Raw genomic sequence first — 26,643 nt, 5'->3', positions numbered from 1 at the left:
GCCATCCCATCCCATGCCATGCCATGCCATGCCATGCCATGCCATCCCATCCCATCCCATCCCATCCCATCCCATCCCATCCCATCCCATCCCATCCCATCCCATCCCATCCCATCCCATCCCATCCCATCCCATCCCATCCCATCCCATCCCATCCCATCCCATGCCATCCCTCTCTCCGTGAGCCGGGGCAGCAGCTCCCCGCGGCCGCAGCTCGGGGTGCGATGCGAGCGAGGAGAGCAGGATCCAATTCCTCACGGGGCCCTTCCCTGGCTTTGCTGCTGGCTGTCGCAGGGAGCGGTGCCCCTGCCGGAGCGGGATAAATTGGTACAGACCATTCCCAGCGCAGGTCCTCCTCCGGCAGGGAGAGGCTGTCGGCGCTGCTCTGGATACAAAGCAGCCACGCTCTGGCTGCTTCCTCCTGCATCCCGCTGGCCTCCTCCTCCTCCTCTTCCTCCTCCTCCTCCTCCTCCCTGTTTGCTCGCTCCCTCCCTCTCTCGCTCTTTCTTCCCCGAACGCCACGCTGCAGAAGGCAGAGCTGCGAGCCGGAGCTGGCGGCGCCGGAGCAGGAGCGAGGAGCTCTCCGAGGCTGTTTCTGGGCGAGTGGAACGCGGGCAGGGATGCGATGAGGCAGCGCCGTGCTTGCTGCCTGGATTAAGAAAGAGAACATTTTTTAAAAAACCCCAAACAAAGCGAGAAAACCACCACAAAGCCGGACGCAACAAACGAGGAGAAAAGGGGGGAGAGAAGGAGGCGGAGGTTGCTGGGGGAGCCCGCTCGCATGGGCGAAGAGCCGCTTTGAATCGTGCCTCTGTTCCCAGGGATTAGAGCATGAATGGGAGCAGCTTCCCGGCCACGATGGAGAGAGAAGGCGGCTCCGGCTGTTCGAATCAGGTAACTCTTGCCTCCTCTCGCTGCATGGCTGAGGCGAGCAGGACACAGATCCTTCATGCACAGGGTGTGTGGATGCGTGGATGCAGCGGGCAGGGCATGGGAGGAAGCAGGAGACGCTCGGAGCTATTCTTCCCACCCCTCCCAGCGCATTGAGAGGACGCAGAGCGGGTCCCGGGGGCTGCAGTGCTGGAGATCACTTTGCCCCCCCTTTGCCTGAGGACACCGAGCTGCTTTCCCCGGGGAACGCTGCCTGCCTTAGGGGAGATGCGCCCGTGTCTCGCCTCCAGGAGCTCCCGGCATCGCCCTCCCAACCCTGCGCTGCCCCGGGGCTCCCCTCGGGCTCTCGGGGACCTCAGTGGCCCCGCACCCTTCCGAGCATCCGTGCACAATTAGGGGAGGGAGGTGAGAGGCCACCCGGAGTTGCTTTTCCCCTCCCTTGGTCATCCTCTGCCTTTTCTTGGCACCGGAGAGGGATGGGATTCAGGAGGAGGGGGAACTGAAATCGCTTTCATTCGTGCCAGCAGTGCTGAGAGCCAACTTTGAGGCTGCTTCAAGGGAAAAAGCTTCCCAAGTGCTGTCTTCTGGGGGAACAGGAGATGGCTGAGCAAGGCTTTGCCGTCTGAGGAGGCATCTCTGTGTTGTGGTGCGGAGTGGGAGTGGGAGGGGATGAAAAACAGTGGTTGTGAGGGAGAAAGTCAGTGCTGATCAATGAAGCTGCCCACAAATGATGCTTTCCTCTCCCTGCTGGGCCTCTGTCTGACTCAGTTCCTGGGTCTCTGACCGTGAAACTCCGAATTTCTCTCAGTCAGAGCACACAGCACAACTTCACACAGTGCTGGGAGGTGTCTTTAGCCAGATGTTCGGGAAAGCCACGAGGAGAGCCCGATGTTTGCAGCTGTAGAGCCCCTGCCCAGTTATTCCCGGCGAGCAGAGCTCTTGCCTGGCCATCCCTCGCTGCCTTGGGCAGGATCGTGCTGCTGCAACATCCATTTGCTCCGTGCTGTCTGCCACATCCCCCTCCTCCCCTTGCCTCCAGGGGCTGCTGGATGGCTCCTGGCACGGGGTTAGGAAGCATTTGCTTTGATTACTGAAATATTGACGTGTCCCAGAAGTCCCCACTGGTGCAAACACATCCTGAGCCCCAGAGTGCCATCAGTGTGTGGAAGAGCCTGCTGGAGCATTCAGGGAGTTTGTGGCCCAGTGTGAGGCACTGGCAGACACTCTGGAGTCTCTTGCACTGCTCTGCACACACTTGGATTGTTGGTGTCCCTCAGCATCCACCTCAGTGGGTGGATTCACCAAGGTTTGGCTGGAAGGTCACAAGGGCTGGGATCTCTTGGCTTACCTGGCAGAGACAGGACCGAAAGGGTGTGGAAAGGAAAATGGAGGCACTGGGGAAACGGTGGGGAAAATACCTTCTTTCTGTGTGAAACTCCAGACTCTGGTTTCTGTGCCAGCCTCAAGGAATGTAGATGATGTTCTGGTGAAGGAATTCAAGAATTAGGAAGAGTATTTCTCCCAGGAGGGTTAATTCTGTGGTAGGGGCTTTGGAAATGGCCAAAGCCAGCAGGACAGTGGCTGCTGCTATAATGGGAAGGCAGCTGATCAATAATTTTATTTTCTTGTTTGAATATTCGTGGGTGTGGGGAAGGCAGAGGATGAAACATGCAGTCAGATGTTGGCTCTGAGTACTTTCCCATTCCAGCTGGATTACAAATCCCTTCCTGCACCCCTCCATGTGCATTCCTGGGGAAATGCTCAGGTGATCCCAGCAGCGCCCTGACAGCTTCAGTGGGAGCTGGCTGTCCCAGCAGGGTGCAGAACAGGGGACACAAGCCTCACGTTTGGCTTCTCTGGGATGGAAAATCCAGAGGGTCTCCATGAGGGTCTCCCTCAGTGCAAGAGTCCCCAAGAGGAGAGGGGGAGAGCTTTCCCACCTGGCTTCCCAAAGTTTCCTGGGTTGCTCAGAGTGAACAAAGTGCCCCAGCCCTGGCAGGGGCTGTCACCTTGTCTGTGTCACAGTGCCTGTGTCCTCACCAGTGCAGTGCCTCCAGAGCCCAGCCAAGCTCAGGGATGCTGGATTTCCTCTTCCCTGCCTGTTTGTGGTGCATCTTTCTGGGGTTTCTCTGCAGTTGTGCACCTCTGGAGGCCAGGAGAGCTCTGGGTGCCTCCAGAGTGCAGGGCTGCTGGGGTTTCAGCATGCTCAGCCCCGCTGCATCCTCCTGGCAACCCTCGGGGAGATCTGGCCAGAGCTCACCAAGAATCCCTCCAGGACCGAAGTGTGAGCACACGCTCTGCCCTTGGCCAAAGCTGGCTGTTCCCTGCCCAAATGCTGCTTTCTGAACCCAAAACAGGGCATCTGCCCCTTCAATCTCTTCCAGCCCTCTCCTGTTGCCACAGCACAAGCCTTGGGAAATGACAAGATCTGTCTTAAAAAGGGACACCAGGGCAAATGTTGCATTTCATCTTTCAGTGGGTTTTGCAGACTTGCCTTTTGAGATGATTTTGTTCTCTCTTGCCCTTGTTCTAGTTCTACCGGCTCAAAAAAAAAAAAAAAAAAAAAAGTTTGTGCAAAAAAAGCAATTTTTCCTCCAACAAAACCCAGTGGGCAGATCTGAATCCAGAGGAGGACAGGATGGGGTCCTTTCTTGCATTTCTGTGCATTTTCTCTGGCAGGGTTGAGCAGTGCCAGAGACTGCCCGGATTCCAGGGCTGCTTTTCAGCAAGATCCCTGACTTCTGGGGATGCAGCAAGCCTTGGTCAGCATCTTCCTCTGTGGCCATGCCCTCAGTGGCTTCCTCACCCTCCACTTTTCCTGCAGGCCTTCATTTCCTGCCTCGAAAAGTTCAGTGGGCTGCAGCAGTGAGTTGTGTTTAGCTGGAGGAGCATTTGGTGGAGCTTTGATGTCTTGTGTCCTGAAACTGATGCCTTGTGCAGACTGGCCTAGAGCAGAGGCTGGACAGAGTTACAGAACAAAGCAGGGATTTATTCAAAGGATCTCCTCCATGGATGCACCTTGAGCAGCACAAGAGCCCAGCCAGGGCTGCACCCAAGATGAACCCAAATGGCCCCAAAATGCACGAGCGCTCCCGGAGTCTCTCCCTTGGATCAGCTCTGCTCCATTTGCACCTTGCAGTTCATTGTCCCGTTCCAGCTTTAGCCCAGGCACTCCCATCCTGCTTGTTTTTCTCTCTCCAGCCCACGCTGTTTGTGCTCCTGGGCTGAGGTTTGGATCATTTGTCCTTGGTGCCCAGCTGGAGCAGGAATTGTTTTGTCTCCCTGCTCTGTGCAGAGCTCACCATCCCATAATGTGACTCTCAGCCCCACACACTAAAGCAGCACAGAAAATAGAAAAGCTAAACCTGAGGCATCGGCTTCAACCCACCCCAAGGCAAAGCTTCTTCTGGGGTCAATGTCCTTGGAAGGTGCCTCTGCAGTGCTGCTCTCTGGGTCCTTTTGCTCTGTGATGTGTTGTCTGCTCGTGTTCTGCCTGTGAAGATCCTGAATCAGCCACCTGCTCGTGCTTTGCTGCTGTGGTGGCAGGAGGAGTGACCCACGCCAAGCAGGAGGGCTGAAGGGTGAGGATGGACTCTCCCTTTTCCTCCTGCTTTCCTTGACATTTTCTGTTTGGGTTGGCCATCACCTCCAGGAGCTGACGAGGGATTTGCTGAGCAGAGATCATGGCGTGGGGCCCATAATTCATCTCCATCTCCTGCTGGAGACCCAAGGACCAGCCCCGAGGGCTGTCAGTGTCATGGAGTGTGAGTCACTGTGGAATACATCCTGTTCCAGCTGTGGTGGGAACTCCACATCCCCAGGGAATGACAGAGTGGGCAAAGAGCTCTCAGTGCTGGGGAGCACATCCTGCTCTCAGTGCTCTGTCCCAGAGATTTAGCCAGTTCAGCCCTCCTCCTACCCTCATCCCTCTCCCTCTGGGGGTTTTTTGGTTGTACCAAGTGTCACTTCCCAAAAGATGTTGTTCACAGGCTCAGAAAATGATTCCTGGGCAGTAAAACCCCTTGGAGCACACTTCCACACCCATTTATTTCCATCCTGGAAGTGAGTTTCTTCATTCTGCACAGTTCTGGTCAGGAATACGCCTTGGAGCACACTTCCACATCCATTTTTTCCATCCTGGTAGAGCTCCTTCCCCCTGCACAGTTCTGGTCAGGAATACACCTTGGAGCACACTTCCACACCCATTTTTCCATCCTGGAAGTGAGTTCCTGCCCCCTGCCCAGCCCTGAGCAGTTGTTCCTGCCCTGCCCGGGTACCACAGAGCCTTGAAGCAATTTCCCAGCTGCAGTGGTGCCTCTGAAATCCCTCCAGCTCTGCTCTCCCTGTGAGCCATGGCCAGCACAACACGATATGCCTGGCTGTGACAGCAGAATAAATAGGAAATGCTCACGATCCCCCTCCTGCCTGCATCTGAGCTGTTTTCCTAAAGCCAGGACATGAGCTAAGCTTCTGTCTAGGGATTTTTGTGCTGTTCTTGAAGAGCAGTGGAGAGGGAGTTGAAAGCTGTGGCTCAGAGGGAGAAGTCTGCTCACCCCCAAAAGGTGGGGAACCCTTTGCCTCAGTGTTCTGAAGATTGGGGTGTTGCCTCAGGTGGTTCAGCTGTAAAGAAAAATAGGAATTTCCAGGGTGAAGCTCATCTGATCTAAAGGAATTCTCCTAAAATAAACCAAATAAACTCTCCTTGTTGTTTGCAAAGAGAATAAAGACAGGCAGCTCTGCTGAGGGGACCTCCCTGCTCCTGTGGCCTTGCAGGGAGCAGAACAGTGAGGAACACTTCACTCTCTGACAGGAGACAGAGCCACGGGATTTCTCTCAGTCTCCTTGCTGGACATCATTCCTAAATGCCCTGCAGGTTCCTCTGCACATTTGGCACCTGAGAGGCAAAAAAAACCCAAAAAACAAAAAGGCTAATCCAGGAGAAACACCCCGAGTCTGCCTCACCTTCCATTGAGCTGGAAAGAGCCCAGAGCAGAAGGATGGATGCTGAGGCTGTGCTCTGCCTTTCATGAATGGATGAATGTGGAGACACAAGAGGGGATTTGGAGGGGATTTGGAAGCCTGCTCCAGGATTTGTCTGGCACACAGAGCATTTATAATACTTCCAGCATTATCATAACATAATGCCAGCGTGATTTGGGGCCCGCTCGGGCTCTCAGTGAATAAAAAGCAGCACTCCTGTGGCCATCAAGGAGACAGGGATCTCACTTTGGGTAAGTTGGGGTTTGCATGGTCCAGATTCTTGTCCTGGTGGCACCAAGCAGGGGCTGAGATGCTCTGCTGTGCTGCTGTGAGGGAGTGGGGCTGCTGGAGGGGGTGTGGGTGCCAGTGGCTGGGTGCAGTATTTGCTGGGTCCCCCAGACTAGGACGGAATGATGAATCTGACTCCATGTTCTCAGAAGGCTGATTTATTATTTTATGATCTATATTATATTAAAGAACACTAAACTATACTAAAGAATACAGAAAGGATACAGACACAAGGCTAAAAAGATAATAATGAAACTCGTGACTCTCTCCAGAGTCTGATACAGCTTGGCACTGATTGGTCAAAGAGTGAAAACAATTCACATGAAACCAATGAAACAATCACCTGTGGGTAAACAACTCCAACCACATTCCAAAGCAGCAAAACACAGGAGAAGCAAATGAGATCATTATTGTTTTCCTTTTTCTCTGAGGCTTCTCAGCTTCTCAGAAGAATCCTGGGCAAGGGGATTTTTCCCAAAAATATGACAGTGACAGGTGGGTGCCTGGGTCACGTCCCCTTGGACCTGGCTGTAAAATTCCACCTGGGAGTTCTGGCTGAGCTCCTTGGATTTCACCCTTTGTATTTTCCAGCTGTTGAGCAGCTCCAACAGCTGAAGAGGAAATGTGTCCCAATGGATTTCTCTTCACAGAGGTGGCTCTGTGAGGGCCAGGACCCAATGTCCTTGGGGGGCTCCTGCTTTTTAGGCAGCAAAAGCAAAGGCTGGGGGGGTGACACTGCCCTGGCCCCACAGGCTGTGTGATCTCCTATGTTTTTGCCAGCTGGATCCCAGAGATTGTGACAGAAAGTAAACCTGGAACGATGCTGAGACCAGTGAATCCAAGGCAGCTTTGTCCAGCTTCAGCTCATGTCAGCCTCATCCACCCATTAAAAACAACCAAAACCAAAACAAAAGCAACAAAAAAAAGAACCAAAACAAACAAACAAACAAAAACAAAAAAGGACAAAACCAAACCAAACAAACAAAAAACCAAAACAAGAACAAAACAAACAAAAACAACAAAAAAAAACCCAAACCCCACCCTACAGTCCTGTGGTGTGAATTATTCTTGTGGAATCATTTCCCCAAGGCCCTCCCTGCACAGCAGAAGCACACCAGCGTGCTGCAGCATTGCTGGGTGCTCCAGTGCAGGATTTAGTGTTTTTTGTGGTGTGCACCGGAGTGTTTTGTGTTTTTAGGAGGGCTGTGGGTGCTCACGGTGCAGTGAGACACACACAGAGCTCCGTGTCCCACCCTGCTCCCGCCCTCCTGCCCCGTTTGTGGCACCAGCACGGGAGCAGCAGCCCTGGCTGGATTTCCTGCCCGTGTGGATGAGGGGCAATGCTGACAGAAATCGTCCAGGGTGTTTCACTGGGTCCAGCCCAGAGCAGGGATTAGCTGGGGTAAATCCTCACCACCGCATCTGGATGGAGGGAAGCAGGAGCTGCTCTGTGGGGCTGGGTGTCCCCTGCTCTGTGGTTGGTCCCTGCCCGTGCCCTCTGTGCCCTCTGTGCCCGTGGGGAGCTGTCAGTGCAGCCCAGGGGCCAGGCTGGACTCTGTGGAGCAGGCAGGAGCTGAGGGACCCTGAGGGACATCGGGCGGTGATGAGCGGGAGGCTGGCAGGGCTGCTCCTCCTGTCCCTCACAGAATAACCATAAATCCCCCCAAAATGAGGGATCCAGGGAGATCCCCTCTTCTCTCCCTGAGCTCAGGCTGGGAACGGAGCAGCCAACACAAGGGATTTTATCAGGCTGGGCGCAGTACCTGGAGACTGTTTTGGCTCATGAATAACTTGATATTTCTCCTGAATAATAGATGCACGTGATGGTTGCTGAGAGGCAGAGCTGGCAGGGGGCTGGGTGGCTGCAGGAGGGAGGCACAGGGACTGAGGCAGCCCTGGGCTGAACTGGGAGCTGGCTGGGGGCTGGAAGAGGGGCAGAGGTGATGTTTGGGTGTGAATGTGAGTGACTGAGGCAGAGAGGGGGCCTGGCTGGTGTTTGTGTGTCCTCTGCAGTCAGCAGGAGTATATAAGTGCGTATTTACATAAAAATATATTATATCATGTATATATATAGTATTATATAATGTATATATAATGTATATAATATTGTATATTATATATAATTACATTATATATGCATTACATTATATTACATTATATATATTACATATAAAATATATTTTATATATAGAGTATATACTATTGTATATTATATACATTCCATACATATATATACACACATGTATATATGTATTACATTATCTATTACATTATATATGTATTATACATATACATATTATATATGTACTATATATTATTAGTGCACTACAGCACTGCCCAGCTTGGGCTCTGGGGCTGGGGAAGGTGAATATTTGTCGTTTGCAGAATTTTAAAAATCCTAATTTATTATTTAAATTTTTATTTTAAAAGCATTTGCAAATATTTGCCATTTCTCTGCCTCCAAGAGGGGCTTCCTGTGGCTGTGTCCGTGACGGGAGAACCATGTTTAACCCACAGGTGCTGTGAATAAATCCCGGCACAGTTTATGCTGCAGGTCAGCAACCCAGGCCATGCCTGCCCAGGCAGGTTTGGGACAGCCCAGAGGCTGCACCTGAGAGCTGTGGGGATTTTTGGCTGTGCTCAGATCAGCAGGACGCTGTGAGAGGCAGCCTCTCTCTTCCTTGAGAGACAGCTTTCACCTGACTTTCTAGTGGCACGCTCTGCTTCTAATTTGGGAGAGAGGGAAGGATAATCTGGCACAAGCCTGCCACCTTTGAAAGGCTGCCAGCCAGCTTGTGGCACTGTCTGCCTGCTCCCTGCAGCCCTGGAGTGTCACCGTCACATTTTCTGGAAAATCCCTTCGCCAGGATTCTTCTCCTGGGAAGCTGAGAAGCCTCAGAGAAAAATGAAAACAGATCATTATCTGATTCGCTTCTCCCGTGTTTTGCTGCTTTGGAATGTGTTTGGACATTGTTTACCAACTGGTCATTGTTTGATTGGTTTCATGTGAGTTGTTTAAACTTAATGACCAGTCAGGGTCAGGCTGTGTTGGGACTCTGGAAGGAGTCACAAGTTTTCATGATCATTCTTTGTAGCCTTCTGTCTGCATTCTCTCTATATTCTTTAGTATAGTTTAGTATAGGATTCTTTAATACAATATAATATCATGAAATAATAAATTAGCCTTCTAAGAACATGGAGTCAGATTCTGAATTCCTCCCGACATCTGGGAACTCAGAAAAGAGCACCCTGGAGATGCAGGAATATTCCTTCCCTCCTGCCATGCCTGGCTCCCGAGGAGGCTGCAGGGATGCAGAGCTCCAGGGGAGGCTGCTCTGGGTGATGTGGGCTGGTAGGGACAGCCCAGGGTTTATTCCGATGGGCTCTGATCCACTTGGATGGACAGCAGCTGGTTAAGGAGATTGGAGCCACAAAAGTCACTACTGATGAATAATTCTTCCAGTGTCTTCCTTATAATAGTGTCACATTCAGCAGGCATGACTCGGACATATTCATCTTCCCAGAGCGTGCAGCTCCTGGAGTGACCTTCTGCGAGGCTTTGGAAGTGTTGTCTTGTGTTTGTCACGTCAAGGAGCATCATTCCTGACATGATTTTTAGTGGGGACAAAAAATTACGAGCGCTGAAATGGGGAGTATTGAAAAGATGGGTTGGAAGCTGTGTGGAAGAGGACAACTCTGAGACTGGGAAGCAGTGTGGTGAGAGCTCAGCTCCCTCTTGGGTGGCCCAGTTTGAAGCCTCATCTCCCCTGCAGTTAGTTATTCTGTTATTAGTCCTTTTAACTCTGAAATTCTCCCAAGTGCAAGCAGCCAGAGTTCAGAGAGGAGCACAGAGAAGGGGCCTGGCAGGCACAGCTGTGAATAAAGCCACTCTGAGAGGAATCCCCCAGCAGCAAGGGGGATCTGCCTGGATCCTGCAGGTGGAGATTGTGTCTCTGCCTCCAGCCTGGCGGGCTGGCCTCAGGAAAGAGGGAAAATGGCAATAAAAGGTGCCTTTCTATAAATAAAGCCCAAAGGAGGGGAGGAGGGGGAGCTGCCAATTTCTGCCCTTTGTGGGGGCTGTGGCATTGAGAGGATGCAGGAATTGCTGTCAGGTGCTGGGCTCAGGGAAATGCTGCACACCATAAATCTGGCCCTGGTTTGGGGGTTTTGTACTGGCAGGGGAGCAGGGGCACCTGAGCTCTGTCCCTGCCACTGTCCCTTGGCTTTGGGAAATGTGACAGCTGTGAAGCTGCTGATGGCAAAGGATTGGTGGCAGTCTCCTGAAGCTGTCACCCCACACGTGCACCTCCTTCTTTCCACCCGTTTGTCTTCTGAAAATGCTGCCAGCACTGTTCCTGCCTTGCCTGGCAGCCCCGTTTACCTCGTTCCAGAAGGCTCTAAAGGCAAGAGGATCAGAGTTAATAAATAACTCTCCTGAGAGCCTGGGTTATCCTGTACAGAGCAGAGTGGGAGCCCTGCAGGGCTGGGCCCAGGCTGGGCACAGAGCCTGTGGAGTGGGGAACAATCCAAAAGTGGGATGGGATCAGCACGTGCCCCCTCTGCTGCTCGTGCTGTGGGACACTTCCAGCTTCTAAAGCTTGGGGTGCTTCCCAAAGCTGTGCTACACTGGCTGGATGTGGGAAAGGGGGATCAGGGAGTCAGGGAATCCCGTTCCAGAGGCAGAATGGGAAGCAATGGCTTCACTCTGTGCTGAGAACCAGCACAGACAGAAAATCCTCTCTTTTGTCAGCATGACAGCGACTGGGAGGACCAGGAGTGCCCAGATTCCTCCCTGATGTGCCACATCCCCATTTCTATAGCCAGCGTTTCCCAGGAAGCCCCAGACCCTCGAGGTGCAGAGTGGCCCCATGCAGCCCCTTCAGAGCCCATGCAGCTCTGCTTCCTCCCTCTCGGTCTCAACCATCATTTCTGCTCTGGCTCATTATCAACTGAGTCAATGAGCTTAGTAACTCATGTTTTTAAAGATTAGTCATCTATAGGAATGACATTTGAAAGACTGACAGCTCCAATCAAATCACAAGGGCTGCTCTTGTGCTTGAAGATAGTTGTTTAATTAAAAAAAAAAGGTAAAATCAACCTGACTAATTACGTGTGGTACCTTGAGATGCAGCTGAGGGAAGTACAGACGTGGTCCTAGGAAGGAGGGAGCTGCCAGGCTGGTGGGGTGTGGGTTGGGCAGCCCTGAAAGGAGTGAGCTGGAGCTCTGGGGATGTTCCCTTAGCCCTGCTCCCTCCTTGGGCAGGGCCTGATCTCTGCCAGGCAGGGCTGGTGACAGTGGTAATAATAATAACGCTGTGATTTGCCGGGTTGATTTGAGATGTGCCATAATTACTGCATGATTACAGTATTCTTAGAGCAGCCCTTACAAACCCCCCCCGGCTCCTCAGAGCTCCCCAAGGGCTCATCTGGCACCTCACCTTGCAAGCAAAGCCTGCAGGGGAGTCTGGGTGTCCCTGGGCAGCTCTGGCTGTGTCAGGTGAGGGCTGTGTGCCCTCAGCCACCTGGAGAGCAGAGTTCCCTGCAGCTGAGACTCTCTGGGGGAGTATTTGGTAGCAGGATGGTGCTTGGCCAAGCAGGACAAGTTTTTCCAAGGGCTCAGGATGCTCCTGGGAAGGGCAGGGGCTGGGGAGTGGTGCTGGCAGGGGGACAGCACTTAGGGATGCTTTTCTTCCTGTGACAATCTCATACTCACTGAGTTATGAGGTGTGCAATGCTCAGCTTCATTCTGTCTCCAGCTTCTGCTTTGATGCCTTTTTGGGGCTTCCTAAAACAGAGGCCAGGCAAAATAAAGAGAATAAAAAGCAGTTCTATTTATTGAAGGGCCTTCAGGTACATTTAGGGCAGACAAAGCCCCCCAGGGGCTACACCCAAAAATGGACTCACAAATTTTCACACTTTTATAAGTTTGGTCCATTTGCATTTTGGGGTGAATCTGCCAATTCCAGCTTCAGCTAATGAAGGCATTGACCCCAAGTTTGCTCCCCCAACTCCCTTTTGTTCCCATCTCTCAGGCCTGAGGCAGTGAGGGGTCCTTGATTGCCAGGCTGGAGAGGAATTGTTGTGTCTGCCCCAAATGGGGGAGCAGCAGCTCCCACTGTGTGTGGAGTTTGGAGCTCTGCACTAAAGAACTGCAGGGTTACAAACAGATGGAAAATAGAAAAGCTGAAATCCTAAGGCACCAGTTTGGCTCCTCCGTTTCTCATTCAGAAGATCTGGATGGGCTTGGACCTTGAGTGATTCTAAATTCAGGAGAAATAACCTTTTCCAGGCCATAGGATTGGTGAGAGCTGGGCTCTGCCAGCGTTGGTGCCTGTGCCATGGCTGTGCTCAGCCCCTGAGCTCCCTGAGCCCTGAGATTCCTGGCCAAAAGTGGGCAGCTATTTCCATCTCACCTCCAGGGCAGGCTGAGGTGAGCTGAGCCAAAATAACTCAGCCACAGGGAAGGCAGAGTCAGAACCAGGCTGGGGTTGGAAGCTGGACAAATCAGCACATTCATCCTGTGCCTCTCCCTCTAAGAGCCAAATCCCATTTCCTCGGGCAGTGCTGGAACAGCTCCGGGTTTATTGGATTGGCACAGGGGAGTTTGTGCTGGTGGAAGAGAAGGAATGGTTCCCTGCCAAACACCTCTCAAATGGAATGGGCCAGGGTATCCTGGTGATGCCCTGTGCAGGCTGGCCTAGAGCAGAGGCTGGGCAGAGCTAGAGAATAAAGCAGGGATTTATTCAAAGGCCTCCATGGATGCACCTTGGGCAGCACAAGAGCCCAGCCAGGGCTGCACCCAAGATGAACCCAAATGGTCCCAAAATGCACGAGCGCTCCCGGGGTCTCTCCCTTGGATCAGCTCTGCTCCATTTGCACCTTGCAGTTCATTGTCCCGTTCCAGCTTTAGCCCAGGCACTCCCACCCTGCTTGTTTTCCTCTCCTCAGCCCACGCTGTTTGTGCTCCTGGGCTGAGCTTTGGATCATTTGTCCTTGGTGCCCAGCTGGAGCAGGAATTGTTTTGTCTCCCTGCTCTGTGCAGAGAGCTCAGCATCCCCTGATGTGAACCCAGCCCCACACAGTAAAGCAGCACAGAATGTGAAAATAGAAAAGCTAAACCTGAGGCACCACTGACATGTCAAAGGTTCCCAGTTCATGTTCCCTGGGAGAGAGCTGGTGAGCAAAGGATGATGAGAGCACCTCGTGGAGCCCTGTGTCCTTTGAGCAGGCCCAGCAGGCTCAGAATTTGGGCAGCGAGTAAAAATCCACACAGGAGACCATTTAAAAATGACCTTCCAAGCAGGGTGTGTAGGTTTGTGGCCGCACTAATGGACTGCAGGACTGCAGGACTGCAAGCACCAATTGATTGTGCTGCAAGCTGCTGAATTATAGTTAGGCATCTGCTTAATCATGCCAAATTCCCCCCCCCCCGCTTCCCTTTCCACGCTATGGCATCAAAGAATCAATGTTAATTCCTCAGTCCCATTAGTGACTGCTGTGTGGGCACCCAGCACTGAGCAGGATCAGGATTTGAGCCTCATCCCTTTAAAAGAGCCATCTAACGGGGATGGGAGCTGGGAATTTTCTCTCTAAGCTGATGTAGTGGCTGATTTCTTGTCCAGCTGCTGAGCTGGGAGCTCTGAGTGCCAAGGTGAGCTCTGCTGGAGTTTCCTGAAAGGCCACGGGAGTGAAAACCTGCTGGGAACACTCCTGTTGGTGCCTTTTTGGGCTGCCTAAAAACAGAGGCCAGACAAAATAAAGAGAATAAAAAGCAGTTCTATTTATTGAAGAGCCTTCAGGTACATTGGGGGCAGACAAAGCCCCCCCAGGGGCTACACCCAAAAATGGACTCACAAATTTTCACACTTTTATATATTTGGTCCATTTGCATTTTGGGGTCAATCTGCCAATTCCAGCTTCAGCTAATGAAGGCATTGACCCCAAGTTTGCTGCCCCAACTCTCTTTTGTTCCCATCTCTGGGGCCTGAGGCAGTGAGGGGTCCTTGATTGCCAGGCTGGAGAGGAATTGTTGTGTCTGCCCCAAATGGGGGAGCAGCAGCTCCCACTGTGTGTGGAGTTTGGAGTTCTGCACTAAAGAACTGCAGGGTTACAGATAGATGGAAAATACAACAACAACAACAACAACAACAACAACAATAATATAATAATAATAATAATACATAAGATATAATATCATCTATTTCAAATAGATGAAAAATACAAAAGCTAAGATCCTAAGGCATCACTGTGACTGGCACTGCTGTGCCATGAATCTGTTCCTGCAGTGCTGGGATGTGCTCTGGTGTTGCTGGGACAGGAGGGGACAAGTGGCTCGGGGGGCAGCAGTTACCCTGGGAGCCTTGGCAGCTCTGCAGTGGAAAGGTGGTTTGGAATAAGGCAGGAATTTAAATATGAAATCCAGAGACTGCTCAGGTGAAATTCCCAGCGTGGCTGCTCTCGGTGCTTCTGACCATCACAGCAGCTCCTTCAGGCTGCCCCAGCTCTGAGCTCTGGGGAGGAGCAGGGAGGCGATGCTGGCTGGGAATTCCCAGCCCTGCCAGGAGCACTCTGCCTCCCCCAGGCAGGAGCAGCCTTTCTCTGCTACCAGGGCAGGGAAGCTCCTGCCTGCCTGCCTGGAGCACCTCCCAGCCCGCACATTGCACTGCGGCCACAGCTCCTGCAAAGCAGTTTCTGCTTCACCTCTGTCTTCAGGGACTGGTGCCTGCAGCAGCTGCTGCTGTTTCCAAAAGTGATGGAGAAATTGGATGCCTTCATGGGGGTTTTTTTGGAAAAAAAACACCTTTAAGTTATTTGATGTTAGCTATTGAAAAGAGAATAATCATGTTTTTAAGAACTAAATCTCTTTTTAAGGTGTTTAGAGAACTCAGTGGTGGCTTTCTGCAGTGGGAGAGGGCGAACTTGCTCACAGCCCTGCGAGCTTCTTTCTCCCCTTTTCTTTTATACATTAGAATCAGGTTATTAATAACTCCTTTTAAATAGAGCAAGATTTATTTTCTTCCAGGGGTAGGGAAGAGCTCTTTAATTAAAAGTGAGTGCTGATGGCTGTGGGGCTGCTGCTGCTGCCAGGTGATGGGTCCCACCCTGCTGTGCCCCCCTGGCACTGGGTGTGGGAGGAGAGCAGTCTCACCTCCAGGTCTGCAATTGGGAATTTTGGGAATTGGGAGATAAATTGAGCCCTTGTGGCTGGCTGGGCACAACTCTTCCTGTCTGAGGGTTGGATTTGTGAACTTTCCCAGGTGCCAGCGTGAGGGGAGGCTGCTCCCAGCGTGTCCCACCAGCCCAGGGCTACCCACAGAATCCCCCACCAATAATTCACACAGGGTATAAAAGCCTGGGGCTTCTCTCAGCCATCACCAGCACAAGCTGTGGGGTGGTGGAGGTGGTGGAATCCTTAATCCAGCATCAGTGAGTGCCAGCCTGCCTCCTTTCATTGTTGTGTTCTGCTGGTTTGGCTTGTTAGGCTTCCTTGGGTACAGGGGGGAAAGGAAAAGGAAGGGAAAAGGAAAGAAAGGAAAGGAAAGGAAAGGAAAGGAAAGGAAAGGAAAGGAAAGGAAAGGAAAGGAAAGGAAAGGAAAGGAAAGGAAAGGAAAGGAAAGGAAAGGAAAGGAAAGGAAAGGAAAGGAAAGGCTTGACACATTTGGCTCAATGATTCAGCCTTGCACATCCTGGAAAAAGGCAGTTTGCTGGCCTGCAGATTGGAAAGGTGAGGCTTTTCCTCTGGAAAAGTGAGGTTTGGTCACTGTGACCTGCCACCTGCTCCCAGGAGGTGTCACGTGGCAGCTCCTGCCCTCAAAGCCCTTGGACAAAGCATATGCAAAGCCTATTATGGAGCTGTGGAATTTAGCCCGATCTCGTTGAAATTGGGTCATCCTTTGTTAATGTCACTTTTTGAGATCCATGGGAGTCAGCAGTGCACAAACACTTGCTGCAGTGCAGAGCACAGAGGTGGAAATGGAGAGCCTGGGAATGTGTCTGATGCTGGCAGTGCTGATGTGGTCTGGGCTGCGCAGAGGGGACAGCTCGAGGTGTGTTGTGTCACCAGATGAGGAGAACTGGATGGAAAAACCCTTAAACGAGCTAATTGTTGGAGCATTTCCCCAGCGTTCACCCACGAGCAACCTTAACAAAAATCCACCAACTTTTCCCAAAGCAAAGCAACTCCCAGTGCCTTTCTATTTTAGGACTGGGCTGTAAGTCAAACAGCTTTTCATCTTGGGAGAGACGCTTCTTAAAAACCACGTGTGAGGCGCAGCCCTTCATCAGGGAGGACTGGGGGCAGGAGAGGCTTCCTCATCCCACCCCTGAGTCAGGGCACAGCTTTCCTGGTGTTGCCAATCCTGGCAGAGCAGAGCGGAATGGCACGGTTGACTCTCACAATTGAAAGGCAAATATTATGTATATGTTAAGAGAAGTCTTACAGGTTTATAGTTATATAGATTATATATAACTAGACTATATATAACTATTATATATAACTATTATAACTATTTATAACTTTCTATATAATAACTATATAGATTTTATATATATACAACTAGTTATAGAGATTTATAGTTGTGTTTTACTCCCCTTGTGTTGTCATCAGGGGGTGCCCCGGGTTTGGGACATTCGGGAGGGTGGCATTGTTACCATGGCAGCACCTGACCTCCAGTCAGGATTTAAGGCAGTGATCTCCACCCCTGGATAGAGAAGGAGTGGATGGACAGAACTTTGGGAGGGGCTAAAGGGTTAAAAGGTGAAACCTCCATTGTGTGGGTGAGCACCTGGTGGGGAAAATCCTCTGCTCCAGCTTCCCAGCTCTGTAATATTTTCTCTCTTCAGCCTGCTGTTGTATTTTTGATAAGGTTTTAATAAACCTTTCCAATTTTTGGGAGTGAGGAGCATTTCTCACACCTGGAAGCAGAAAGGGTCCCTAAAACTGGTGCCGTTCCCTGGTGAGGCTGTGCCAGCACCCAGGACCCACAGCAGCCTCACCACTGCTGCTGCCAAGTGTGTCTGACACATTTTTTGCTCCTGCTTTCCTTGGCACAAGAAGGTTGCAAAGCCCTGGGTCAGCCCTTTCCAAAATCATTTCATAAAAGGTTTCCTGCCTTTTCCAGCCCTGGAAAAGATCCCTTTGCAGCAGCAAGGAGAGGAAGTGCAGTGCCTGTGGTTAAGGAGAAATCTGGCCAGTGCTTGGGCACTGTGGTGATGACTGCAATGTGAGAGCCTGTCCAGGAAAACAGACACATTTAGGACAATAAATCCAATATTTTCAAGCTTTCCTAGGAGATGCACCTTGCTGTTGGAAGCAGCGGAACCCTGGGAGTGTGTCACAGCATAAGAGCAGTGCCACCACAGCTCCTGTCCTGATTCTACCATGCAGGGGGGATTAATCTGGAGAAGAGAAAGTTTCTGACGCTTGCTAAAATTTGGCTGAAGCTCTGAAACTCAAGGGGTTTTATGTTTTCCAAACTGGTGGGTGGTTCATTCTAATTCTGGATATGCAGTTTATTCACATACACAACTAATCCTTTTTGGAATCCTGTTAAGTTCTTGTTCTTCTCAGTATCCTGTGGCAATAAGTTCCAGCAGCTAATTGCGCTTGTGTTGAGCTCCCTTGATCCACTTTACTCATGCTTGCTTTAAAATTTAAGTGTTGTTCTGAGGAGCTTGGTTAATTTTTTATTTTTTTTCTGGGAGATAATCAGTGTTCTTGATCCCATTTGTGGCACCAGGGCTCAGGCTAGAAGGGAAGGGTGGGTTGGGTTTTGCCTCAGCTGTTGCAAGGTCAGGGGAATTTTGTGCCTCAGTTTCTGTGGCAGCTTGGGAAACACAAGGAATGGCTCTGTAGCCAAGGCAAGGGGTTTGTAGGTGAAGCTGGAGAAAATACTGAGGGAAAAAACAGCCTCCAGAAGCTGAGCTTCCTTAGCAGGCTTTTCCAGTATCTCTGGGTTTCTGAAATCTAAAAAAAACCAAAAACAAAAACAAAAAAAACCAACCAAACAAAAAAAAAACCCAACCAAAAAAACCCAACCAAGTAAAAAAACATAAAAAGAAGAATGCATTATTTCTGTATTCTGGCCATAGGAATTGTTTCAATTTTTAAAAGAGGAAACAAATGCTGCGTGAAGAGGTGATGCAAACCCTCACCTTCCATTGCAGCATTGGCTCCAAAATTTGGATTCTCATGGATGAATCCAGGTCTCCTCCAGCTGGAAGGATTCTTCTGGAGACCTGAAACATTTCTGATCATTCTCCTTCCCTTTGTTGACTTGCAGTCCAAGGTTTGTGCTGCACTGATCAGCTCAGGGATGGCCGTTCCCCCTCAGAGCTGCCTGGAAGGGCTGACCTGAAAATCCTCTGTCCTTTTGTCCCCTGCATCAGGAGAATCTGAGCTTGAAGACACCACCCCTGATTAAATCCTCCAAGAAGCAGCAATTCTGTGTGCTCATTACTCAGTTCTGGCTATGTTCTGCTTAATAACTAAACACTAATTAGCTGCACAGTTTTGCTACTATACTTATAATAGCCCCCATTAAAGTTATGGGGTTTTTAGGCAGTAATGGCTTACAGAGTAATTAACGAGCAAGAGGCTTTTATTACTACCTTTATTTTTAGCCTGTGCTTTACAAGCCTCTTCTGCCAAATACCCAAAATCTTAGACAGAGGCTTGGAATGCCCATTCCCTGCCAAGCAGTGTGGAAAGGAAGGAGCGGGGATGAGTGTGGAGCACCTGGAGCTCAGAGCTGCTGCAGAATCCCGAAATTCCTGGCTGGTTTGGGTTGAAAGGAACTTAAATCTCATCCAGTCCTATCCCCTCCCATGGGCAGGGACGCCTCCCTCTGTCCCAGGTTGTTCCCAACCCCATCCAGTCTGGCCCCTTGTCCTGACCCAGCCTTGTCCCCAGTGTCTGCTGTGCTGTGACCACCCCGTGCCTCAGTTTCCCCCTCTGGGAAGTGGGCAGGGCATCTCTGCTCTCACATCCCCAGGGCTGATTTCTCTACCTGCCTGAGCTGGGGGGTGAATTCAGAAGGGTTTTGGGGTCACAGGGCTCGTGGGTTGAGGTGGGAAGAGCAGAGGGACCAACTCTGGCTTGTGCCACTCCAGCATCATTTTTCAGCAGGGATCAAAAGTGAAAGGAGCCCTGATTTCAGATTTTGGGAGGGAAAAGCTTTTGGTGAGAATCTCCTGAAGTGTGAGTGTTTATTTTCTTTGCAAAGCTTTTGTTGCAGATTTTGGCAGCATCTGTTTATTATTTCCTGGCTTGCTTGGAGCACAACAAAAGAAGTGTTTGCTACGTTTGTTTGGGGATTTTTCTGGGTGTGTTTTTTTTCACATCTAGACAATGTTTTTACTCCAGTAAGATGTATAGGTACAAATTCAAATCAAGCCTTTCTTTAGTTTAACATTTTCTAAATCACTTCTCTTCAGTGTGGGCAAACCAAGGATTAATGACACTGGGGCTGAGCAGCCCCAGAGGAGGAATGAAGGTAAAACTGACTATAAAGGTTGCAGATCAAATCACTCGTTCCTATGGCAAGTGTCAGAGCTGATGCCAATTAACTTGATTTAAAAAAAGAACCTTCAGTGTTTAATAATCCAGCATGTTACTAACACGTGGCTGCAGGATTTATTAAAGCTTTTTTTATTAGATCAGTGCCCTTTCCATATTGTCATTCCTCGACACCATTGCCCTCTGCCGGAGGACGGGGAACTCTTTCATCACATGGCACCCAATTCTTCCCAAAACCGTGCACAACTCCTTTGTTTTAGGAGTACTGTAACCCTAAAATCACTTGCATTTGTGGCTTGCACATCACTTTTCAAAAGTGAAGGAAAAAAAAAAAAAGGCAGGATACTTTCTGTAATGGAAACTAGAGTTTGATTGTTTTAATTGATGTTTAAATTTGTTCCTCCTCCTTCATTTCCCTGGAGGAGAGGGGATAGGAGAAGTTTAAAAGTGACAACCTGAATGAAGCAGGTTTTGTTTCAAACAATTTCAGTGAGAAAAGGAGAGTGCTGTTATGATGGGGAAGGGGTGGAGTGAACGCCTTGAAAGGAGCATCATTTTTCCCAGACCAGTTTTTCTCTTGTGCCACAAACAGCAACAGAAATCATCGTCAGGTTTTGGCAACAAGGGAATTTTGGGATTTAGGGCAAGCCCTCTGTCCTGGGCTGTGATCACCAGCAGTGTAAAATCACAGGCTGCCATGTAATTCCTGGCTGATGTTGTTCACAGGAGGAAATGGATTTCACCTTTGGCAGCTTTGGCATGAGATGAGAGGGGAGCGTGGCTTTGTGACACTGAGAGCCGGTGTCACCTTGCACCGAGGCCCTCGGTGGCATCAGGGTGTGGAGAGAGAAGCTTGGAATGCTCCGGATGGAGATCTCACAGCTGCCCCAAAGGAATTCTCACCACGTCCTTCAGGCAGGATCATCAATAAAAGCAAATCCCTTCAGGAATCAGCAGTGAGGGAACGCTGCAGAGCAGAGCCCGTGGTGCTCCCTGGATGTTGCTGGGCAGCGTGGGGTGCAGAGCATGGCCAGAACTGGGGTCAGCCTCTGGCTCCATGTCCCTGCCAGCCACCCGCTGCCATCTGGGACCCACCCTGGGCTCGTGTCCCTTTGGGGACATTGGTTGCAGCCACTGCATCCGAGTGGCACCTGCAGCCCAGGAGCGCCGAGGGCACAAAGGGAGCTCAGCCAGCCCCGGGGGCACAGGGAAGGGAGCACTGGGACATTCCCTGTGCCTGGCAGCTCTCCCTGCTGGGCCACCAGTGGGCTGTGCTGGCCCTGGGCAGCTGGAGCTCCACAGAGACAGCTGAGTGACCAGGGAGCTGCCGAATGCTCCAGAGCAAATGGAAATAATCAGAGCAAAGCACCAATCACTGGAGCTGCTCGCTGTCCTCAGCGCTCAGGGGCTGGGAAGCAGAGCAGCACCCCAGCAGAAAGGGGCCCATTTTCCATCATGGCAAGCTCAGCCTGTCCCGTGGGATGAGGCTGAATTGAGCCTGGATGGGCAGGAGGCAGGCAAAAGGCAGCTTTAAGGTAGGGGCACTGTGCCTGGAGGAAGCTGCCCAGGGCATTTGGTGATGCCAGCCCACTGTGGCAGCTTGCCAGGGGCTGACAATGGGCTCTGAGTGACTTTTTTAGCTGTTGCCTCCTCCCACCCCCTCTCCAGCAGCAGAATCCTTTCCTGGGTGCATTTCTGGGGAAGGCACCTTCCTGGGTAAGGTGTTCAGCCTTTCCCGCTGCCCCTTAGGCCCTGCCCTGCAGGGATGCTCAAGGGCCCTGTTCCAGCTTTGTCAGAGGATTCCAAGGATGCCACCACCCCTTGTCCTCTGTTCATGCACAGTCAGCAACCCCACAAGGACAGCAGGGACAAGGCCAGATGCTCTTTCCTCAGGGCACTGTGCTCTGGCAGATCGAGGCCAGCAGGAATTCTCTGGCTCCCAGAGCTGGACAGGGATGCAGCAGAAAGCTGATGCTTGCTGGAATAATTCCTCCCCTTTCTCCCTGGTTTATTCTGTCTGAATGAAGCTGCTTTCACCCATTCTGAAAACAAATGGGAGAGCTCTGACTGGGGAACTGGCTGTTTGCTAGAGTTGGCTGGGAATTTTCCTATGAGTTTGGGTTTTTGTATGCATGGAGAAGAAATTATTTACTGAAACTTCAGTTGAGGGACATTTACATGACAGTTTCAAGGACAAAGCCCAACCTACGACCACCTTCCCTCTTGTTTTCCCTGGTAAAATACCTTTGTGACTGAAGTGCTAAGTTGGAAGAACCAGGTTCTGTCCAGCCACTTGAATATTGCTTGATTGCAAGATTCCTTTAGAGGAAAAACCTGTCAGTTCTTGGAGCCATTTCACTCCAAGTGGGCTCAGCTGGGAGCTGGCTCTACAGCCCAGTGGCCAAGGGAAACTCAGATCAATCCAATTTGGGCTAATCAGGGATCTGAACCTGGATTTCTCCATGTCTGCCCCCAAGAAAAAGCCAGCTCTGGGAAAATATTTCCACAAGTACCACGGCACCAAGAGCCCAGACTCGAGGAGTATTAAGGAGGGGATCTGATAGTTCCCAGATGACTGTCAGTGGGAGAGCAGTGCTTTTCCCAGAGCATCCTGCTCCCTCTGCAGCATCCCTGGGCTCTGCCTGCCTGCACTGCAGCCCTTTTAGCAGCCTCTAATGCGTGGCCCCACATGGGAGCAGCAGCACTAAACTGCTACCCGTGTTTGCAAACTGCCCTCGGTGCGCGGCAGCCCTGCTAAGTGCTGTGCTCGGGGATGAAATACAGCCTGCTTAAATCTTGTATGTGCTCGTGTTGCATCAAACTAAGCCGTTGTGGCACTTTAATATACTCCAGGCACAGCACCTCGGAGAGGGAGCCAACCTGAGCTGGCTGCTGGAAGCCTGAGCTAAAAGTGGCTGAGTTGGAGCTGCCTGCAGGATGGGCTGAGCTGAGCTGAGCTGAGCGAGTGCTGATGGGGATGATGCCTTTGTCCAGGGTTAGCTAAAACAGGCAAAATTAAGGGAATAAAAAGTGGTTATATTTATTGAAGGGACTTCAGGTACAAAACAGAGGCCAGACAAAATTAAGAGAATAAAAAGCAGTTCTATTTGTTGAAGGGCCTTCAGGTACATTTAGGGCAGATGAAGCCCCCCCAGGGGCTACACCCAAAAATGGACTCACAAATTTTCACACTTTTATAAGTTTGGTCCATTTGCATTTTGGGGTGAATCTGCCAATTCCAGCTTCAGCTAATGAAGTCATCGACCCCAAGTTTGCTCCCCAAACTCCCTTTTGTTCCCATCTCTCAGGCCTGAGGCAGTGAGGGGTCCTTGATTGCCAGGCTGGAGAGGAATTGTTGTGTCTGCCCCAAATGGGGGAGCAGCAGCTCCCACTGTGTGTGGAGTTTGGAGTTCTGCACTGAAGAACTGCAGGGTTACAAACAGATGGAAAATAGAAAAGCTGAAATCCTAAAGCATCAGGAAAAATATGGGATTTCTGTGCCCAGGAGCAGAGGTGCTGCCACCCCGAGAGCTCTGCCTGGCCAAGGGAAGGATGTGGCAGGTGACAGGATGTGCTGATGTGTCAGGCAGTGCTGTGGTTGCAGCAGGCTCTGCTCCTTCCCTGGGCTTGGCTGGCTGGAGGGGAGGGTTCTGTTCCACTGGGATGGCTCAGACACTGCTCAGACACTCGCCTGACAACAGGGACTTGCTTGACAAGGGGATGCAAAGGGAAAGCAAGGCCCTGGACACGCAGGAGACATCTCCCTGGAGGGGTGGGACACTGCTGCTGCTCACTGCCTCAGTGGGGTTTGCTCTTCTCAGGAGAGCTCTGGTGCTTTCTGTGCCTACCGGCCTTTGCTCTGTGTTGCAGGTTTCCTCCCACATGAGTCCCTGAGGTTCCTGCTGGCAGCTCCAGCAGTGCCCTGCAGAAGCGCCCTCCTGCTCCTGGCTCAGCAGCCGAGGCCTCTCCAAACCTGCTTCTGCAATGGGTGGGTTGTAAGCACTGGTAAGACCCTCGAGTCGTGTCGCCTTGGCTGCTCTCTCCCTCTCTCGCGTTCTCTCTCTCTGTCCTTGCTCCTTCCTGCCCATTTATTTCTGTTCTCCGTGTGCTCTGCTGTTCTGTCTCTGGGGTTTTCACTGTCAGGTAATGAGGAGCTGTGGGCCCAGTCAGTCTTGGAGATGCCGAAGAGACGAGACATCCTGGCTATCGTGCTGATAGTTCTGCCCTGGACACTGCTAATCACCGTCTGGCACCAGAGCACCATTGCTCCACTGCTTGCAGTGCACAAGGGTGAGAGAAACCAAACCAGCCCATGCCAAGTCCGTGCATCCCCCCTTCGTCCTCATCTCCTCTCTCATTTCATTCCTCCATGGCAGCCATGCTCATCTCAGCTCCCAGACCATGCCCATGCAGGAGCCTCCCCACCGCTGCTGTAGGAACAGCCCAGTGCTCCCAGGGGTTCTTCAGAGGCATCCAACTCCACGCCATGGGATGTGCTCGCTGCGCTTGGAGAGCTCTTTATGGCCTAAGCCCAGAGTGCTGCTTCTCTTTGTTCCCTGAGAGGATTCCCTCCCTCCCTGCTGGCCTCTGCAGCGCTCTGCACACACAGTTATTCCAGCAGGAAAGCTGCAAAAGAGACAGCAGAGGAAACAAAGCTGCCACTCGAGGCAGCTGCTCTGGGAGACCTGAGGCTGAGAGCACTTTTAAGGAAAGCAGAAAAGCAGTGCTCTTGCACTTGAAGGAGAAGGCAAGAGGCAGATCTCACCTGCCTGTGGGAGTTGAAGTGCTCTGAGAAGTTGACTCCACGCTCCTGTCACCCACTGCAGTAAATACAGCCCTGGCCCAAATCAGGGGCTCCAGGAAGTTCTGAGGGAACCCTTGTGGCCAGAGGCATCCCAGTTTGGTCCTGTCCTTGGCACAGCAGCAATATCTAAGGGCTATGAAGGCTCTTGGGGGCTGGAAGAAGCCACACTGCCTTCTGCCACCTTCCTTCTTGGTTCTGCCCTTCTGCTGTGGGCAGGCTGGTCTGGGGGAAGAAGGCCAGCTCATTTTCAGGACCCTTTCATCCCCTCTGAGGGATTCTCTCCCCTTTCAGTGTTTGTCCCCATCCTGCATTGCTGCTTATCCCTTTGCTGGACACTCTGATGTGCAGTTTGAGCTGCAGGAAGTTCAGTCAGTCCTGAGCAGTTTTCCCTTTCTCCTGACTGCCACCTCTGAGGCTTTGGGCAGGGAAAAATGACTCTGATGCCTTCTGGAAGGTGGACAGTATTTCAGAGGATGAGGGATCTACTGGGTTTTAAAAGAGGACTTTAAAGATGACTAAAAACACGCTGCCTGTCTGTACAGCAGTTTGATCAGTGCCCTAAAAGCTGTTTTCTGTGAACGGCCTCTGCAGTTACAGCACAGACACTGCTCCAATGGCTCAGTCAAGAACTCAGCAATGACCTTGATCAGACACTTCTCTGCTTCTCAGAGCCCCCAGCAGAAAGTGAGTGGTGGTAGAGACCGAGCTGAAAGCTCTCAAGAGGAATCATTTTGTTCTTGTGAAGCCTTTCTGACATGCTCTGCTCACAGGTGCTGAGAGAGATGTGCACCTGGAGATGCCCAGAACAGCAGCACTTCCCCGTGCCAGGGCTCACAGCTGAGGATCTGACCTGCAGGGCTTTGCAAACTGTCTCGGGCACCATCCTGGCTAATTACATTTGTGTCTGTGTCCAATGCATTTCGCAGATTTATTTCTGAATTGATTCCAGCTCTCAGAGAGCTCTGCTGTGATGCTGAGGTGCTTTGCAGCACACAGGGCCTGACAGCAACATGTAGCCTGTTCCCTCCCCCAAATATCCACCCGCCTCTGTCAATACCATGGAGTACAAAGCCTTCATTTCATTCAGGTATCAAAGCCTGTGCTGCTGGAAGAATAACATGCTATGAAAAGGCCCTGGGTAGTCCCCTGCTGGGTCAGATCTAATGGCCCTCTGTTCCTGTTCTTTCTCATCTCAAGTTCCTGGTAGTTACCTGATGTTGAAAAATCTATGGCTCAAAGAGTTCTGTGCCCACTGGAGAGGCAGCCTTACATCCTGAATGGGGGTCCCCCTTCATCTCTGCAGACTGTGGCATTCCCCCTGCCCCGCAGTGGAGAATTGCACATGGAAGTTGCACCCTGGAAAAGCAGCAGGTGCATCAACACTGGTTTTCCTTGAGCTGATTGGGAACATTTGCAGGGATTTTGCATGTTTGGATCAGAGTATCGGATCTTTAGGCTGTTCATTGCTCACATCTGCAGCCCTGAGGGGGCTGTTCTGTTCAGAGGCTGGAGGGGCCTTTTTGAGGCAGGTTAGTTAGAGGCAGGGGAAAGTCTCTGCAGGGAAAAACCCCACAATTATAGGCTTTAATTTCCACTCTCCATTTCTGCATTTGAAGTGCATCTTTCCCCACTTCTCTGTGCCTGTCAGAGAGCTGTGGGGCTCTGCAGTGTCCTGCCCAGACCGTGCTGCTGGGGATCTTCACTGGCCTGGTGTTTTCCACCAGTTTTTTTCCTGCCGCCCAGTCCAGGTGCTCCAGTTCCTGAGGGCAGATCTGAGTCCTGCCCCACTGAGCGTGGTGCCCAGAGCACTGGAGCTCTTCAGGGATGATGGACCATCATTCCACGTGGCTATTTTCTTTATCTAGACCTACTTGCTCTACAATCCTGTCTCTTCTGGATGCTTTTTGAAGCTGCTTGCTGCGAGCACTCAGCCCAGTTGTCCCGGGCTCTCAGGCCTTTTTTTTTTTTTTTTTTTTTTGTGCTGGTTTTCTAGCAGTAGAATCTTCTTTTCTCACGTGTGTTCGTCCCTGATTCCTTTATTTATCCGTGCCCTTACCTATGAAAGCCTCCACCCCAGCCTGTTTCCTCTCCTGGCACCCACGAGGGTGACCCGCTGGTGGCCGCAGCCCGCTGGCTCAGCCGGGGGGTGCCGGACGCCCGAGTC

At 51.3% G+C, this 26,643-nt stretch overlaps 1 protein-coding gene across 5 annotated transcripts in view; it reads left to right on the top strand.

Moving 5' to 3' along the window:
• Nucleotides 1-685: 685 nt before the first annotated feature.
• The window catches only part of B3GAT1 (beta-1,3-glucuronyltransferase 1), a 40,122-nt gene continuing 14,164 nt past the window's right edge, over nt 686-26,643 (top strand). For 2 of the 5 annotated variants that reach the window (XM_038161508.1, XM_038161507.1), the window contains exons 1-3: nt 871-894; nt 23,546-23,663; nt 23,819-23,965. In XM_038161508.1, the coding sequence (XP_038017436.1) occupies nt 23,660-23,663; nt 23,819-23,965 (151 nt within the window). In that variant the 5' untranslated portion in view covers nt 871-894; nt 23,546-23,659. Of the gene's footprint in view, nt 895-23,545; nt 23,681-23,818; nt 23,966-26,643 lie in introns of those variants that run through there. The other 3 variants (XM_038161511.1, XM_038161510.1, XM_038161509.1) reach the window with 3 other exon arrangements.

This window comes from Motacilla alba, chromosome 24 (genome assembly GCF_015832195.1).
Source record: "Motacilla alba alba isolate MOTALB_02 chromosome 24, Motacilla_alba_V1.0_pri, whole genome shotgun sequence".
In the NCBI taxonomy this organism is placed as follows: Eukaryota; Metazoa; Chordata; class Aves; order Passeriformes; family Motacillidae; genus Motacilla; species Motacilla alba.
Note: the sequence above shows the minus strand (reverse complement) of the source record. Positions and strands in the feature narration are given on the sequence as shown.